The sequence below is a fragment of the Aspergillus flavus genome, chromosome 5 (genome assembly GCF_009017415.1).
Source record: "Aspergillus flavus chromosome 5, complete sequence".
In the NCBI taxonomy this organism is placed as follows: domain Eukaryota; kingdom Fungi; phylum Ascomycota; class Eurotiomycetes; order Eurotiales; family Aspergillaceae; genus Aspergillus; species Aspergillus flavus.
The window spans coordinates 3087147-3104846 of record NC_092408.1 but is presented as its reverse complement, the minus strand read 5'-3'; the positions used below and the strand labels follow the sequence as shown (position 1 = coordinate 3104846).

General features: G+C 48.2%; 7 protein-coding genes across 7 annotated transcripts; 3 read left to right on the top strand and 4 right to left on the bottom strand.

The window, feature by feature from the left end:
- Positions 1-134: 134 nt before the first annotated feature.
- On the bottom strand, positions 135-1425 carry F9C07_1689843 (RNAse P Rpr2/Rpp21 subunit domain protein). The gene has a single exon (XM_071508318.1). It carries the CDS (start codon positions 1209-1211, stop codon positions 627-629), a length of 585 nt encoding a protein of 194 aa, XP_071364551.1. The 5' UTR covers positions 1212-1425; the 3' UTR covers positions 135-626.
- Positions 1418-4950, top strand: F9C07_2164831 (putative ATP dependent RNA helicase). Its single transcript, XM_041293175.2, has 5 exons — positions 1418-1893; positions 2461-2871; positions 2928-3288; positions 3345-3602; positions 3666-4950. Exons 1-5 carry the CDS (start codon positions 1644-1646, stop codon positions 3709-3711), a joined length of 1326 nt encoding a protein of 441 aa, XP_041148015.1. The 5' UTR covers positions 1418-1643; the 3' UTR covers positions 3712-4950.
- A 3581-nt stretch (positions 4951-8531) lies between these two features.
- On the bottom strand, positions 8532-8832 carry F9C07_8826 (uncharacterized protein; the record flags this gene model as incomplete). Its single annotated transcript, XM_071511829.1, has 2 exons — positions 8532-8667; positions 8777-8832. The coding sequence occupies 2 exons, from the start codon at positions 8830-8832 to the stop codon at positions 8532-8534; spliced, it is 192 nt and encodes a 63-aa protein (XP_071364550.1).
- Positions 8833-9109: 277 nt separating this feature from the next.
- F9C07_1683767 (2-dehydropantoate 2-reductase) lies at positions 9110-11962 on the top strand. The gene is made up of 5 exons (XM_041293174.2): positions 9110-9316; positions 9464-9584; positions 9642-9682; positions 9761-10190; positions 10250-11962. The coding sequence occupies exons 1-5, from the start codon at positions 9283-9285 to the stop codon at positions 11874-11876; spliced, it is 2253 nt and encodes a 750-aa protein (XP_041148014.1). The 5' UTR covers positions 9110-9282; the 3' UTR covers positions 11877-11962.
- Positions 11963-13094: 1132 nt separating this feature from the next.
- On the top strand, positions 13095-13409 carry F9C07_8824 (DASH complex subunit Hsk3 like-domain-containing protein; the record flags this gene model as incomplete). Its single annotated transcript, XM_041286516.1, has 1 exon — positions 13095-13409. One exon carries the CDS (start codon positions 13095-13097, stop codon positions 13407-13409), a length of 315 nt encoding a protein of 104 aa, XP_041148013.1.
- A 187-nt stretch (positions 13410-13596) lies between these two features.
- F9C07_8823 (phosphoglycerate mutase family protein) lies at positions 13597-14595 on the bottom strand (the record flags this gene model as incomplete). The annotated part of the gene is made up of 4 exons (XM_041293172.2): positions 13597-13663; positions 13711-13923; positions 14029-14292; positions 14420-14595. 4 exons carry the CDS (start codon positions 14593-14595, stop codon positions 13597-13599), a joined length of 720 nt encoding a protein of 239 aa, XP_041148012.2.
- Positions 14596-15201: 606 nt separating this feature from the next.
- F9C07_2108393 (cystathionine gamma-synthase) lies at positions 15202-16965 on the bottom strand (the record flags this gene model as incomplete). The annotated part of the gene is made up of 4 exons (XM_071509044.1): positions 15202-15751; positions 15820-16158; positions 16223-16782; positions 16894-16965. The coding sequence occupies 4 exons, from the start codon at positions 16963-16965 to the stop codon at positions 15202-15204; spliced, it is 1521 nt and encodes a 506-aa protein (XP_071364549.1).
- Between the last annotated feature and the right edge of the window lie 735 nt (positions 16966-17700).

Below are 17700 nucleotides of genomic sequence, written 5' to 3'. Positions count from 1 at the left end.
CTGTGTTATGACGCTTCTATCCGAACCTAGTATACACTTGTGGCCCCAGCATTTCAACTGTAGAATACCTGGAACCATCCCGATTGCTCTATATCGACGAATCCTGTTTTCGCCCTGGATAGCATGTGGACCGACCAGAGTTGCACGTGAAGTGTCGGAGCCCTGCTAAGGGGCCATGGCTTTTCCGTCGACAACCGCAAATGACCTGCAGGGTTCTTCGTAGCCTTTCCGATCAACAATCACAGCCCGCCCTTTAGTTTCTATAGCCCGCGGCATCTCACGACCGCCTTTAGCTTTATTGGACGACTCATATACCTAGCGCCCTCCCGTGGCAACTGATCCAAATGAATGGATGGTTGCTTCTGAGCCCGGACAGGTAGCCTTTCTTAATCAATGGAACGGTTGCATGAGGCTCGGCCATGTTTCCTTTCAAGGCGCCAGCCGACATTGGACAAACGATAGTTTACCGGGAATTCATAGGGTTTAATGTAAGTACCATTACCCCCTATGGTATTCCTTCTTGGTGCGTTTTAATGTGGTAGTACGCCGTCTCAGTAACCAATTGCTACTGTCCCACGCAGTTCACGTTGTTGCGAATGACAAAGAAATACAAGAATAGCAAAAGGTCATGGAGCTGGCGCTTGTAATTTTTCCTGTTCACTTTGCTTTCGACGTTCAGAAAGCTTTTTGGTTCGCCTTTCTGTTTGAGGAAAACGCTTCTCCGTCTCACAGGTAGTGCAAAGGATGACCCGGACATCGGCCCATGGCTTTTTGCGATCACGACTCTCGTTTCTGATTTCTTGTATGCAGCTGACACCTGGTGACAGAAGTGTATCGCAGCGTTTGCAATATGACCTTTTCGTCTCGACTGGCAGTCGCAGCTGTGTTTTTAGAGATACTCCACGCATTTGTGATATTAATACGCGAGAGAGGTGTGGGAGACGATCCATGTTTGCGCTGCTGTCCGTGCCAGTTGACTTTTGCCCAGAAGTAGTATCATGGCTCAAAAAATGTGGTACAATACGTGCTGAAGCCGACACTGGCTCGCCATCTGGACTGGTAGTATTCTGAGCGAGCTGGCTACTAGATTGTCTGGAGGCAACAGCAGTAGACTGTAGATAGATAGCGGCATTATGGAGGTAGTCTAATCGTGCACGGATATGACTCTGAGCTCCTCCTGGCGAGCCCTTTTTCCCCTTTGCCTTCGCCATTCCAGAAGAGAAACCCTTTAGACTGGTTTGAAACCACAACACATAAAACAAGATAAAGGATAATGAAGCTTTCAATGGCAATCGGACGCTAAACTAGAAATAGCAATCTGGCGGACCGGAGTGACTAATGACACTAATCACGTGATGCGGTCTTTCTGTCCTCAGCCTCATCCCTCGCGACCTCAACCTTCTCTCCATCTCCATCGCTTTCCCTTACGTCTCAACCAAGACCCGCTTTTCAATTCATCCCAGAAGGATCGGAAAGGGCAATTACGTTGTGTTTACGATTGATTCAGTGTATTTGTTTTATCTTACACCACCTCCACTCACCCATACCGTAAATCCCCCAGCTCCGCTGCCTTGGGGAAGAACGCGACCTCGCGACAACTAGAATTTTTTTCAACACTTTCTGTTCCGTTACTATCCAACAAGATGTCTCACGAGGAGGATCTCATTGACTACTCCGATGAGGAGCTTCAGACCACTGATGCCGCAGCTACCACTGCTGCTCCCGCCGCAAATGGCGACGCCGCCAAAAAGGGCGACCTAACGGTTTCTGGTGGCCGTCCCGACAAGAAGGGAAGCTATGTCGGTATTCACTCGACCGGTTTCCGCGACTTTTTACTGAAGGGAGAACTCTTACGTGCCATCACCGATTGCGGTTTCGAACATCCATCGGAGGGTTAGTTGATAACATTCTTTCCCACAAGCTCCCTCCATTGCTCTATGTTCCAACGTCCGTCCATCTCCGCGGGAGTCCATAGTCGCTTTTTTGGCCACCTATCTCGTCTGAGCCTGTGGGCGGCATGAGGATGTTTGCTTGGGTTATTACACACAAGACACTGCGGTGGTAGTAGTACTTTTAACAGTTGCTACCCGCTGCTTATACATCAGCGAATTACGGTGAGACTGGATTCGCGAATCATCCAGGTAACTTGCGTTCTCAGCAAGAATGGGTGATTTGCGAAAGATACTATTCGAAAGTCAAGGGCCTTTTGCCACCATATCTTGGACGGCACGCCTTCTCGTGTCGTCTGCAGGGCACTCTCGATAGAGATACTGTCCTGCAGTTGAATAGATGCCCGACTTGTGCTTTCATTAGTAGTTAATTTGAAACGAAAGTTGACATCACTTGCCTGCCTTATTCGACGACTCGGGGGATGGACGGACTGCGACGCGGATTGCTTTCTTTTTTCCAAAGTCTTATGGATCGAATACAAGTCTAACATACCGTTCCGCCTCACTATAGTCCAGCAAGTTTGCATTCCGACCGCTATTCTCAATGTCGATGTTCTTTGCCAGGCAAAGTCTGGTCTCGGAAAGACCGCCGTCTTCGTCTTGACCACCCTTCACCAGCTGGAGCCTGTCCCCGGAGAGTGCTCTGTCTTGGTCATGTGCCACACCCGTGAGTTGGCTTACCAGATTAAGAACGAATATGCTCGTTTCAGCAAATACCTTCCCGACGTGAAGACTGCCGTCTTCTACGGAGGTACGCCCATCCAGAAGGACGTCGAAGTGCTGTCCAACAAAGAATCATACCCCAACATTGTCGTCGGTACTCCCGGTCGACTGAACGCCCTTGTTCGCGACAAGAAGCTTTCCCTGCGTAATGTCAAGGCATTCGTTCTTGACGAGTGTGACAAGATGCTCGACCAGATCGGTGAGTGAAAGCATCAGTATATTGTTTTAGACTCAGTGACTTACACTCTTGTCTAGATATGCGCCGCGATGTTCAGGAGATCTTCCGTGCTACACCCGCTGATAAGCAAGTTATGATGTTCAGCGCTACTCTCTCCCAAGAGATCCGGCCTGTTTGCAAGAAGTTCATGAGGAACCCCCTTGAAGTTTACGTGGACGACGACACCAAGCTCACCCTCCACGGTTTGCAGCAATACTACATCAAGCTCAGCGAAGCGGAAAAGAACCGGAAGCTGAACGAACTCCTGGATAGCCTTGAGTTCAACCAGGTTATTATTTTCGTCAAGAGCACACTCCGTGCAAATGAGCTGGACAAGCTTTTGCGCGAGTGTAACTTCCCCAGTATCGCAGTCCACTCTGGTGTGAGCCAGGAGGAGCGGTAAGTTTGTCGCATTGCGTAAGCAGTGCAATTCGGTTGCTAACGCGGCTTATTAGTATCAAACGCTACAAAGAATTCAAGGAGTTCAACAAGCGTATCTGTGTTGCTACTGATGTCTTCGGACGTGGTATCGATATCGAGCGTATTAACCTTGCTATTAACTACGACTTGCCTGCGGATGCTGACTCGTACCTGCACCGCGTTGGTCGTGCCGGTCGTTTCGGTACCAAGGGTCTCTCGATCTCGTTCGTCAGCAACGAGGAGGACGAGAAGGTCCTTAAGGATATTGAGAAGCGTTTCGAAGTTGCTCTTCCGTATGTGACCCGTCTTTCCTTTCCACTCTCATCTTTTGCACTGGGAACTAATGACCTGTACAGTGAATACCCCGAGGGTGGTGTTGACTCCAGCACGTACATGGCATAAATGGCCGGACTGTCAATACAGCGTGGCTGGTGCGATTCGATATTTTGTCATTTTCTAACTTGAGATCCCTTTTTCTTTACTTTGTTTGATCTTTTGGCGCGATGGTTCGGTTGTGATTTTGTTTCCGTCAAGTGTCTTTTGCAGCTTCTCCGTGAGGCACTGGTCGGCAGGATGGGAAAGGATGGGGGAAAAGCATACACAGTCATGTTTAATCACTAGGAGCTTTAGATGACATTTAGGGTGGTGCCAGTGCCTCTGCTAGGGTGTCAACTGTATTATCTATAAATCTCAAATGCTGTTTCCCGGGTCAATAATCCAATTGTGAGGGGTGTAATCTAGGTACGGAGCTGTAGTCCGTCCTTGTGCGAGAGCTACCCCGAGGTGCCAACAGCAATACATTATTATAATACTAATACTAGGGATTAAGTAACTCAGACCACAATTGCGGGTGACCCCGGAAGGTGTCAGAAGCTGAGCTTGGTTGAGAGAGTGGGATCGGCAGATGCAGATAGCAAAACAAGGCAGCGGCCGACTAAAGCAGTTGACGGCCAGTACCTTGATTTCCCGTCAAGCCACCCAACGTTCCATGGATATCATGTCAATCCCATACTACCCTTACCCTTCCAGTCCCGTTGTTTGCGGTGAATTTGCTCATTCCTGTTAATCAAAGTGTAACCAAGTATATCCAAACCCGTCCCGCGAATCCGGCCAACCGCCAAGACACTGATGAATCAAAAAAGAACAGAGAAGAATTTCATCATCTGATAGACACAGATAGACCATGATAGTCATTGATTGACAATTGATTGACGTTCCCATCAATCAATCAGTCAATGCAATTCTCCCACCTGACGGAACCGGGTTGCCCACGCGTACCACTTCTAAAGACTTACCCAAGAGGGTGGAGTCAACCTTCATTTCACCCGCAGAAGTAGCGTCGTGCAGAGTGGCGGTGCTACGCCGATACCTTACCTTCTAGACTATGATATACACGGTTCGACTAAGCTTTGCTGAACGCCATTGACGATCATTGTGTGCTACGGCTTGCACTTGCGGGGGAAATCAGAGACAATCGTCAAAGCGACGGGCGGATGATTTCATTTTATGACGTATGGGGCACGTTTGGATATATGCGTGATTTGAACCCTGAAAGAATTGAGAGGTTTTGCATTGGAACAATTTTGGATATGAGTGTTACTCTTTTTTTTTTTTTTTTTTTTTTTTTTTTTTTTTTTTTTTTGGTATGACAGGTCGAAAGCGGAAGATGGAGACATCAGAAGATACTAAAATGAAAAAATTGGGTTGCGGCTGAGGTTTGCACTTTTTTATTTTTTTATTTTATATTTTTATTTTTTTCATTTTGGAGTGGGGTTGTTTTCTCTGCTTCTTTTCTTCTTCCTGGTGTCATGACTCGGGTTGCTTTCTCTTGTTCCCTCTTCCTCCTCCGCCCAGGTCGCTTTCAGCGTATCTCGTCCTCTTTTACTCTTACTCTTATCGTGTTCCTTGGATGGACCCGACCTGATTTGATAATTGCTGGGACTAACCCCAAAGCGGCAATTCTTCCCGCCGCTTTTTGAGGATCTTTGCATCGGCACGACCGTGTGGCTTGACTCGATTCCACCCGCTGACTACTTACTACTTGTAGTATTAGCAGTCCGGAGTTGTCCACCGAAGGATAGAAGCCTAAGACACGGCGTTGACTGTGTAACCGTCATATGTGTCGGGTCTTACGTGCATGGGCATGTTGCATACGGATGTAACCAGGAGCCTGGCTGCTTTTTTAATTCAACGGAAATACTACTAATGTCTCTAGTATAGAGTACCTTGTACCTACAACCTACAGAGTAGTCTTTGTCTGCCTGGGAGAAGATTAGGCAGTTTTGGGAGCCACGGACTCGATCGATCGGCTCCGGATTGATGTGGGGCTGGACAATGCTTACCCAGTCTTTTGCGACCAAAAGTCCGTCGCTTAGATCCCACTGCTGAGGTGGCCTACTACGTACGCCGTACGGACGTCTCCCTTTCTAGCCTGAGGAAGCGATGGATGGTAAGATAGAAAGGGGATGTTGAAGCCGGTGGCGGTCGGCAATGTTGGAGTTCGCCGAACGCAGATATCACGGAACTCAAAACGACCGATTCGGCCGTCAGGTTGTGAATTGCATAAAAGCGATTTATGCGAGACATTGTTTATGCACAGTCCCTGCCCCATTTTATTGACAGGTTTCTGGAAAAAATGCGGCACTGCAACCATCATATCATGTCTGCCGCAACCGGACATTCTTCAGCTCTCGATACCTTCCCTTTTCTCATAAACAAGGGCAATGTCGAGGTACTTCAGGAAATCTCGTCCAGCGATTATTGGAAGATGCGATATGTACCTGACCCACTGGATGGTACCATAGATAGAAACAGGAACTCAAGATAGTGGGATGTGATTTGTCCTGTTGGGCAACTAGAGGACACGCTAGATTCCGCCAAGATTGGGGACCCACGGCCGTGTTTTGAAACAATCGGCGTGATCGGCGTCTCCAAAGGCCTGGACCATGGTTTCCGAGTCGTTTTGGATTTCTTTTCCCTCTCGCTTGTTTGCTTCTTTGCTTTGTTCGTGGGTTGGATGATGATGAGGTCATGGATTGCGTCCAGGACTGTTCCTGAGGGGTTTGATAGTCTGGGGGTTGACAGGGACAATAAGACTTCTGTCAGTTCAAAGGGGAATGTTCAGATTTGAAATGATAAATACCAAGCGTCTTGACCTTACACCACTGGAATCCTCCGCAACATTCATGGATCGTCACCATCATACTTATGTAAGTCGACTGGATTGATTATTAACTGACTCCCCCGTCCTCCACCATTGTTTCAATTAATTTCAAACCTACCAAAAGAAAGACCCCTCAGCTTATTTGGCTGGGTCGTCTCCCCCGTCGCTGCCTCAATTCTAATCCTACTTCAAACAATGGCCTTTGATCGCCAAACAATACCCTTACCACATGGGGGCTCTTCCATGCGCTCGTTTCCATTCTGAAGTTTATCTTGAAGTTCTTTGGTACTGTACCTGGCAGAATGTACCTAACATGCATCCCATGCACTGCAGCCCGTAAATGGCAAGACCATGAAGAGTGGCCTAGACTAGAAGTAGCTGAATGATAGGCTGTCGCTGCAAGCGGCCTATACCTTATGACCTTAGTAATCGGACCCTGGAATTGTCGATCGATCCCTGCTTCGGAGGTGAGCTTGTTGGTATGCCGGAAGGAATCAACACCGCCTCCCCCTTCCCGAAGGTGTGATATCCGATCTGGGACGGGATATCCCTTTGATCCCATGGTTGAAGATTGAGATTAGGTTAGAGTAGGTATTGATGAAGAGGGTCAGCTTGTCTTGTACCTCTCTGATTCAGAAGTTCGATCACTAAATAGGGCAAAAAAAAAAAAAAAAAAAAAAGGAAGGAGACGGAATACTCCGTACGATGATAGCCATACTGCTCATGAGAGGACACGTGATATATCATGCTGAGCTTTTGTCACACGGAGATTCGGCTTCATGGGCATGGGTCATTTCTTGTGAAGAGCTTGTGACTGGGTAACTTGATCCTGGAGGGTAACACTTCCGGCGTTTGTGGCTTCTTTGTTCAATGATTCCTGTTCAACTTCCCCGGGAGGACTGTTGCTGGTTTTGCATGACCGAAGCGGATGGTCTTGAGGAGTAAATGACGGGGAACTAAACCGATGGGAAGTAACAGACGGAGATGGAGGAGCGTGTTTATATGATGTCTACAGAGGCAAATGTCTTAGAACGAGGTGGATATCAATATATCAACGACTCGGTTAGTTCCTTCCGTTCGTATCGTTCTCCTGTGTTGGACCTTAGGGTGATTCTAGCTCGTTACTAGAATCAGGTTAGTTATCAGCGCTATCGTGGACTAAACGCAAGAAAAGTACTTAGTGCTGGGAAGGCATATCCATAATCTAGTTCCGACTAGTCGATGAGGTTCTCCATCGACTCCGCGAGAGGCCAATCCGGTGTCGCCGGGACCGATTACAAGCGGTGATATCCCGGTTTTCTGGCCTCGACCATCCAACAAACGATGTGGACTAAAGTGGGGATCCTTGACGGGAGGATGTGCAGCTGAGGTCGATTGGGTGATTACTGCATCATGGTTGGCTCGAGTGGGTGTTGTCGTGTCTCATGAATCATCCACTCTAATAATTTTTCTGTTTTCTATTTTTCCTTTCGGTCTTTTTTAAGGTGATGACGCTGGTGATGATGTCGCTCCGTCCTCCGAGAAGGTCTAGTGAGGAGTACTACTTGTATCTATCTTCTGTCTGGGGCTAAGTAATATTGAAATTGTGGGTATAGATTTAAGCAGAAGGAGATCGAAAGAAAATAAAAAATAAAAAAAAGTAGAGGACAATTATTGATTGATTTCTATTATTATGTACATAATATAATATATTTGTTTATAGTGGGAGCAGTGTTTAATTAGGTAAGGATTAAGAAGAACTGGAACCCAGAAAAAGAACAGGGGAGTTGCCATACATTTGTTGGGGAGTTAGCCATGGTCCTCAGAAATCATCGTCCCCGTTTCGCCTCCTAAATAAGATTAAAAATAAACGGACGAAGGAGAAACTATGAAAGTATGATTTTTTTTTTCTCTTTTCTTTTTTCCAACTTATCTTTCCCATTTCCGATACTAACGGAATTAACAGAAGAATTGACTTCGGTGTGTGTACACGGGATTCGACATTTTTAAGGATTTTAGTTTAATTGTTTTATTATTATTTTATTATTTTCTGTCCTTATCATTCATTCCTCAGATCTTTCTATTTTATTTTTTCCTTTTTCATAGTAGGGAAACTGTTTTCGCCATTCTCCCCCTCTCCGTTGACAGTCATTTTGTTCTCCCCTGCACTCCGTTTCCGGTTCGAGCCCTGGCGGGGGATCCACGACCGTTTAAGCCTGGTCATTGTAAAGAAAACTAAGAGTAAAAAAAAAAAAATAAGAATAAAAAAAAAGGAAAATACGAAAAGAGAGTAAGGAAGAAAAAAAAAAAAGAAGATAACTTTACAGATTCTGCTCCATAGGCTTACTCTCGGGCTGCCTTTCCGCCCAAAGCTGGCACATCTCTGCTTTCCAGCAACTCTCCATCGATTTACTACTACTACTCCTACTATTCTCCATCCGTCATCTCTCGCGTCTTCCTCTTTTTCTCTTTTCCCTTCCCTCATCCCCTTTCACTATACTGTCTTGTCTTTCTCTCCTTCTCTCCCTACGATTAATTCCTCCTTTCGTTTGGTCCCTTTCCTCAATCCCTTTACCCATTTTTAATCGTCCTGTGGTGATTCCCCTTACTTTCGTTTTCTGTGGTCCTTTTTCATAATCCGTTGTTTTAATCGTCGCGAAATCGCCCTGGCTTCGGTCGTGATATTGCGTCCTTTCGTCCCGTGGTAGGCAGCGTCAATCGCGCCTCCAGTCGTTGTCCTGGAGTTTCGTCTCCCAGCTACACTCCGTCCATCGCCTTTTCTTCGACTGTGGACTCGCGGGAGAGCTTCCTTCCATTTTTGATCGCTAATTATGGCTCCTCCGCCGCGCTTGCGCATTTTATCAGGTTCGTACTCGCATTAACTCAACAAGATTGTCGATTTGCCTTTGGACGACAAATTTCCTGTCGTTCCCTAAATGGGCTTTTGTTGCAACCCAAATCACATTTCAAAACCACCCAGAATGGGCCGTCATCTAACTAGACTCTGTTTAGTCGGCAGCAATGCCATCTCGGCCTTCCTCTCGTGGAGACTTCAGGCGACGACCTCCTGCGACGTGACACTAGTATGGAAATCGGGATATGAGGCAGTTTCTCAATATGGAGTATCCTTCAAGTATGTCGCTTTTGAAACTTGGTTCCTGGAGCGAGTCGTTGATCAACGGTGATTTAGGTCGAAAGCTTTCGGCAATGAGCGCTTCAAGCCTCGTCATGGTGAGTCGGATTGCTATTCCCTGCTATGTACAGTCTGTACTCTTTGTTCAGACACTAAATGTAAATGCTTCTATACAGTTGTCCGCACACCCGAAGATGCCGCATCTCGTGAGAATGCATTTGACTACGTCATTCTGTGTGTCAAGGCACTGCCAGATGTCTACGACCTGGCTTCAGTCATCGAATCCGTCGTCACTCCTCAACATACGTGTATCCTTGTGAACACAACGAACACATTGGGAGTAGAATCTCACCTGGAGCAACGGTTTCCTACAAACGTCGTCCTTTCGCTTGTGTCAGGGGTGGAGATCTCTCAGATTGGTGCCAGCGAGTTCGAGCATCTAAACTCATCGGAGATCTGGGTTGGTGCTACAAATAAGCAAACCAGCATTCCTTCCACGATTCAAAACGACATGGCGGCTGCCCTGGCGATGACACTGGCTTCTGGCCAAGTCGACTGCAAAGTATCAGATAATATCAGACAGGAGCAATTCGAACGGATGATAGGGTGAGTCGCGAGAGAAGTCTACTTCTTAATCCCAAGTCTGGCTAACTTTGGTGCTATAGTCCTATTGCTTTCTACCCCACTAGTGTAATGTTTGAAACCTCCAACCACACACAGCTTCTCGAAAAGGTTGGCGTACGCCAACTTGTCTCAGACATCATTGAGGAGCTCCTCGAGCTTGCGCGTGCGAACGGGTGCTCCTTTCCGAATGACTTTGCTAAGAAGACGATTGAAACGATGACCGCCAATGGTGCACCAAGTACGATGTATCAGGACTTCCAAGCCCGTCGTCCAATGGAAATAGAGACATATCTCGGATCTCCAATCAAATTGGCGACTGAATCAGGTGTCCGTATCCCTCGGATCGAGACTCTCTATGCAGTGCTTCATCATGTCAATGCCACGAATCTGAGTAAGCCCCGAACCAACGAATCTCCTCCACCTGTGCTGGCTCAACCGCCACCTCGGATGTCTTCGGCACCGCCGAGAGGACCGATGAATGGTCCTATGCGTGGAGGTAGGGTTCCTTCTGGCATGATGCCTAGACGTGGGCCACCTCACCCGGGAATGTCAAGACCCCCGAGCGCACATCCGCAAGCGGGTAGGATGCCTCGTGACCCTTCAGTGGAAGGTCTTGAGGAGTTCAGTCACCTCGTCATGTACGATGATGCTGCTTCAGCCGCAGCTGTGGCTGCAGAGAACGGCGTACCACCTCAGAACGGCACTAACGGCTATCCGGATATGCCGCCCGGACCTCCACCATCCGCAGCTGACTTGGCTTTAAGGGAACGAGAACTGGCAATCCGACAGCGTGAATTGCAGATCAGAGAACAGGAGATGGGTATGCGTCGAGGTCCCCGGCGACCACCACCTCCGAGATCAACATTTGATGAAGAGGACGAGGATGACTATTTCGATCCAATGGATACTTTGCCGATCCCATCAATCGATCCGGATCAAGTGGACATGTTGAGTATCACATCGAGACGGACGAAGAAATCAGCCCCCAGTGCCAGCCAGCTTCGTAAGAACCCGGAAATCACTTTGAACAATGGTGGTGGTAGCAGGCCCGGGTCGTCCTTTAGCCGATACTTCGGAGGAAGGAAACGTACCAGCGATCGCATCATGCAGGAAATCCCTGGCCTTCACGATTCTCTCATGGACAATCCTATGATGGCGTACTCATCGAATCGATATGGAGCGGTCGACAGAAACCACATTCAGGCGGGGTCGCGTGCTAACTCGCTGACGGCCAGCCGAATGGGTGACTATCCACCACATCCTTACCCAGCCAGTAGGAGGAACAGCCAGTCTCCGGCGACTCCTCCCTACGGTCCGCCTGGCCCTCGAATGGGCCGACCAGGAACATCTCAAGATCCAAGCCTAGGCCCACCGAACGGCCCCCGCGGCGGCCAACCTTCGCCGCCCGGACAAATGCGGGCGCCAGTCCCCAGACATCCGCCTGGACAAGGTAATGCGGTAGGTCCGCAGCAAATTGAGCAACAATATGGGGTGAGCAACTCGTCTTTAGCCAAGGGCACTCCCAAGCATAGAAGTCTGACCGGAAGTGCGAGCGCCAGCGCGGAGAGTGGTGATAGTGGGGCCAGTGCGAATCTTGATTCGGAAAACTCAGCCCATAGCAGCCAAATCAGCTTGAATGCTCACCAAGCTGCGACCCCCGTTCGTTGACCGACGCAGCCCGCCGTCCTCTGTCCCCCCTTTCATACAAGCTGAGCTTTAGAACCCTGTTCTATACGTACTCGTCTGGTTACTTCGCGTTCCATTCTTTCCCCCCTTGGCTGGAAAACGCTGCCCGTGGGGGTCCCCTTTAGCTTTGTACAAGAATTTCTTTGTAATAAGATGCTTGGCAAGGGGGGTAGGAGCGACTCAAGGCCTTATATTCTCGTTCAGTTCATTACATATACACCGAGGGACATACGGGGCATCTTCTCGTTTTATGCTACTACTTTGGAGTGGTCGAGCGCGTGTTGCATGTGGTCATTTGCTTTCACTTTACTCTCCTTTTCTTCGAGCACTCTCTATTTTAATGAAGGCGAGCACACAGCTCGATCCGACAAGTATGATTTGACTTCTCGCAATTATACCACAAACATCATCTCCAGTCACCCACGACTATCATTTCCTTTTTCTTTTCTTTTCTTTTTTCTTCGTGCATGAAAGAATGTTGTACACTACCTTCCCTGGGCGTCTCATTTCGTTGTATTTCCTACACTGTCATCTCCACTGTTTTGTGACATGCATGCCCTCCTTTGACACATTTCCTTATTTTCTTTTCCTCTACTCCCTTGTCCTCAGCCATTCTGTCTGCTTTTACTATTATGGGCTCTGGTGTGGAACATCCTAGTAGCCCCGAAATCTCTACGTTCATGGTCTGGTTTCTGGCGCACAAAAAGAGCAGGAGTCTGATTTATTCGGTTGATTGAGTGATCTGAGTTGGCTGGGTTCGCGTTCTTGCAAGATATTGACGAGAGAGCCGAGCTGAAGTCTCGACACGGACGCTATCATTCGATTAGAACCATGTCATTGACAATAAACGAGACTTGAAGTTCGCATGATACATAGACGGCGATGCTGCCATGTCACGACGAGAGTGTTTTGAATGATCCAAACGTTTGCATACCAAAGACCGTCTAATGTATAGTCGATTGTATGGTGTTGTATATGCACAACCACCAATGATATAGATTAATTGTTCAGTACATGATTGGGGGTTTGTTTCTGGTCCCTCCACGTGACCGACGTGGATTTAATCCCTAAAGCGACGCCCCACCGAGTGTAAACAAACTTGAACCATTTCCTTCACATCGCTCACTTTCAGGTTAACACGGATTGTTATAAACGAGCACGTACAAGCATTCAGCAGACGAACGAAGATCTTGAGCAAAAATGCCACCTTCTCACCACTACAGCCAATCTCAAAACCTCCCCCGCCATTCCATTCTCCCTCCGTCTTCGACCGCCGCCGGTCCATCATCGATGTCGGCCGCTAAGACTCGACAGTATGCGAACCTGCAGGCTCAGTTGGAGCAGCTGAATGCCAATTTGGCGGACACGCAAAACCTACTCCGTATGACTGCTGTTCAGGCAGAGGATATGCGGTTCTTGGGTGGTTATGTTGGAGCTTTGTTTATGGGATCGGCCAAGGTGTTGGGAGAGGAGGGTGTCAAGGGCAATGCGGATAAGAAGGAGAGTGAATCGTGATCGATCAGTACTCTGGTTTAGTGGGATATATGGGTGAGTTTATCTTTCCTCTTTCTCATTATTGAAAGTCATTTATATCATCCTGTCTATCTATCCTTCCTCTATTATAATCACTGATTGTTGCTTTGGTAAAGTTATCCTCGGGGGTACCCAATACACAGAACACCAACAGATACCATCCCCGTCCTTAATTCTCGACCACAAAACCTCCTCCGAGGATAATCGCCGGTTCCTCGATATTATGATGTTCGTAACTGGGGTGGTTAGCACAGCTCGTGGCACCGCGACCGGTCTCTCTCACCTCAGTGTGCCCACACCTCCAGCTTCCAGGATCAGTGCGGTCTCGGTCAACGGCTTCCCGACCCAACGCATGGCGAAAGCCCGTAGGATATGGCCGTGTGCGACAATCAGGACGTCTCCTTGACCACCTTCACCGTCGAAACAGGGACCATGGAACTTCTTCCTGATATCGGTGATTAGGGCATCGAGACGACGGACGACGTCTTCGGGGGATCTGATTGTGACATTGTCAGTTAGCGGATAATGTAAATAAGTATATAACAGTGGCCATGCTCTGTGGTTCCAAATTATTAAAGAAAAACAAGAAGGGGTGACTTACTCTCCACCAGGACACCCATCCCTCCAAATATCCCACGGCTCCTCCCCATTCTCCTTCCTCATCTCCTTAATCTGCTTACTCGTCAACCCCTCATAATCCCCATAATCCCACTCCCTCACTGCCTCCGTAATCTCAACCTTGGCCTCCGTCCGAATCGGCTCCTCATCCTCGCTCTTCCGCTCTTCATTCCAGGGTAATCTCTCCCTACACCCAATCTCAAGTAATTCCAGCGTCCGCTGCGCCCGGGCCCTTGGCGAGACATACCTATATATCAGGCCATATTAACTCAACCCCAACAATCAATTAAATAGACCAACCAACAAACACCCAAAAACAAGAAGCACAAAAAGAGAAGAAGAAGAAAGAAAGAAAAAAAAAAAAAAAAACATACACATGAACCAATTTCCTCGGCGCAATCAACCGATCATTCCCAACCAATGCCTTCCCAGTCGCCTTAACCCGTTTCTCCCCGTTAGGTGTAAGCGCCAGATCCGTGATGCCCGTGTGTCGGCCATTGAGGGACCATTCGGTTTCGCCGTGGCGGATTATGAAGCATCTTGGGGCCATTTCTCTTTTCTTCTCTTTTTAATTTGGGGTGGGATGGGGTGTATATTGTATATTGTGTGTGGTATTAAATTTCATATAGGTTTCTGAGGTGTAGGGAGGGATTTAGTAGGGGTGTAACTGGGATTCCAGCATTGGGGTTGTTGGGAGGGTAGGTAGGGCTTGGTGGGGGTATTGCGTCATGTATAAATGGGTGGTACGTACTGTGTGTACTAACTGGGTGGGGCGCTTTTGCTTGGTGGTGTTTTGGTAAGCATTTGTATATCATTTTGTATCGATTTATTGTTTGGTGGGGGTTTGGTATGAGCATTTGGTAGTAGCTGTGTACTGTATGTATGTACGTCTATTGTCTGCCCTATCTAGGATTCGTGGGCTTGCTATCGAGGAGCGTGGTGAATAGCTTCTTGAGGTGGTTTGTCAGACATGAATGGGGTGCTCATGGCGTTTAGTCTATTGTTAGGGACAAAGATTAGTATAGATCTTTCTTCTGGGATATTAGGATGCAGACTGTAGGTTTGTATTGAAGTAAAGTATGCAGTTAATGATTAATAGATTTGATAATGACTGGCATATAAGTAATTGATTGACATAACTATCGTGATATAAAGATCAGTTCAGGTCCTTCTTCATCTCAAACTCATCCACACTCTTAAGCGCCCTCTTCGCCGTCTCCACAATCTGCCTCGAGTCCTCCAGCCCTACGCTAATCCGAATAATATGCCTCGGCACCCCGTGTTTCGCAACCTTATCTTGATTCCAGTAATTAGCCAACTGGACATACGGAATAGCCAGCGTGAAGTTCGCCCCGAAGCTGGACCCCTTGCAGACGTTGAAGACGTTATAGCAGTGCTCTGCTGTGCGCGGATCATGGAAGACAATGCTTAGAACATTGCCGTAGCCGCCGTCCTTACGCATCACACTCTTGTATAGAGCTGAGGTTGGCGCGATGGACGGGTCGTTTACTGCGGCGATGGCGGGGTGGGCTTGGAAGAGTTCGATGAGTGGAAGCGTGTTTGGGTTGCATTGTTTCACGCGCCAGACGATATCCTTGCTGTTTTGTCGGAGGGTGTTGACGTCTAGGGGGAAATAGGCGTCTTGGTTCTTGGATAGTGTGGTGTGGATTTGGTCGTGATGGCGGGAGTCGGGGTTTATTACAAGACTGAGTGAGGAGGTTAATTAGGGTTTGAGGTAGTGATAGACTGATCTAGGTATATGGGCTGGACTTACCATCCCCCGGTGACGTTCGATGCTCCACTGAATGTCTTCGTAAGACTGGACATCATGACGTCTACATATGGAAGCGCATCGATGTTGACATAGCCGGCAACGGTGTCGTCGCATGCGACAACAAAGCCGTATATATCTGCCAGTGCGCGAATTCGACAGAGATTCGGTGATGCCAACGTGATGTTGCTGGGCAATTCACAGAATAACGCCCGGATCTGCTGGCCTGATTGCAGGAGGGCTTCCAAGCGATCCAGCTCTTCCTCCGTGCCGTATTTGTAGGATAGACATTCTGCCCATGTGCCGCGTCGGACGACGTCGACTGTTTCTGGGTATAGCCATCTATGGAGTGTCTCATTAGAATTGCTCGGGGCGGCTTCGCTCCAAAGTCCGGAGAGATACTTACCCGTACATAGCAACCTTGTATTCTGGTGAAACTAGAGCCGCCGACAGTGTGTATATAGCGTTCATTCCGGTAGGGTATAGGAACACCTCGTCAGGACTCACAGTTGGTTGTCCCGGTTGCTCAGACGTAGCAAGGTCTGCAAGGAATGATTTCACCTCGTGCGAGTTCCTAGCCGCAGCTCGCATCCATATAAGCGACTCCGGAGTCTTGCCCCGACATCTCTTCCGCGAAGCTGGGGTTCGGTATACCGGAGTCGAAGAGTCAGAGTCAAGATAATCGAACTCTTCCAGACAGAACTCTGCATGACGTATTGATAATCCTGAACTGGTATCCCGCCAGAACGCCATGGCCGCCTTCAACAGATCAGACGGGTATAAGACCGCAGTGAAGTTAGCCCAGTGGGAACTGGTGTCTCCCAGGTTTGACTCTAGAGGCATGACCAACCGAACTACTTTGATTGTAAATGGATTCTCGGAGGGTAATGTCTCGAGTACTGTGGCGCATTGGTGACCAGCGGCACCAGACGAGAATACTATGCAGGACACTGTGGTATCATTGATCTGGAGTCGGCGTAGAACTGCACCAGAGAGTTCGCGAATGGACTTGTTTAGATAGAATCTTGATTCTTTAGTTGAACACGCTCCTATCTCGAGCGAGGACATCCGACTTACCGTGGATAGCTCCATTCGAGTTGGTCCAGGAGCCATTTCTCTTTTCGAGACAATCCAATCACCGAATCCCATGTTGGTAGAGATACGCTAACGGCCTGGTTAGTGTCAGTATCTGCTTTATCCAAACAGACAATGGGATAACTTGCATGCGGCTCCCCGAAGGGATATATGTTGCCTTTACCAGGAGGAAATACCTATGGTGTCTGGGGAGGCATCCAAGACTCAAGAATCGGGCCAGTATCTCCCATGGTTAAGTGTGTTCGGCTTCTCGTTTTCAGTAGGAGGGATTCAAGTTCAACACAGTAAGGCCGGCATCAGCTGTAGGCTCAAATGCGGTCAGATAATTAATGAACGACAGTATCCAGGATAGGCCTCCCTCTCCCTAAATACTTACCGCCAGCTGTAAGCTCCCATAGCGCATGCCTCATCCCTGCCCTTGCGTCAACGAGAAACTGCAAGCTGCAGCCAATAATGGTTGATACAATCGCAGGAAGCATCCCTCATCAAGAAAGTCAGTCCCGTGTAAAACAGATGTACTACGGTACTCTGTATATCTTGACCTAGCGGTTAGACACTGTACGCACTTACTAGCTGGATGGAAACCAGTATCTTCTCATGAGTACGAGAAACAACCAATTATCAGACTATTGAAGGTGCCAAGAGCCTAGAATTTGCGTGATGCAATATGTCATTCCCTGCGCCTAGCCGTTCTAAACGGTTGCTGGGATCATCGATTGTGGGGCCTTGCATGCAGGGCATTCTCATGCAGATCGGGAGGACATCTCCCTTCTAGCACTATTCGTGCTA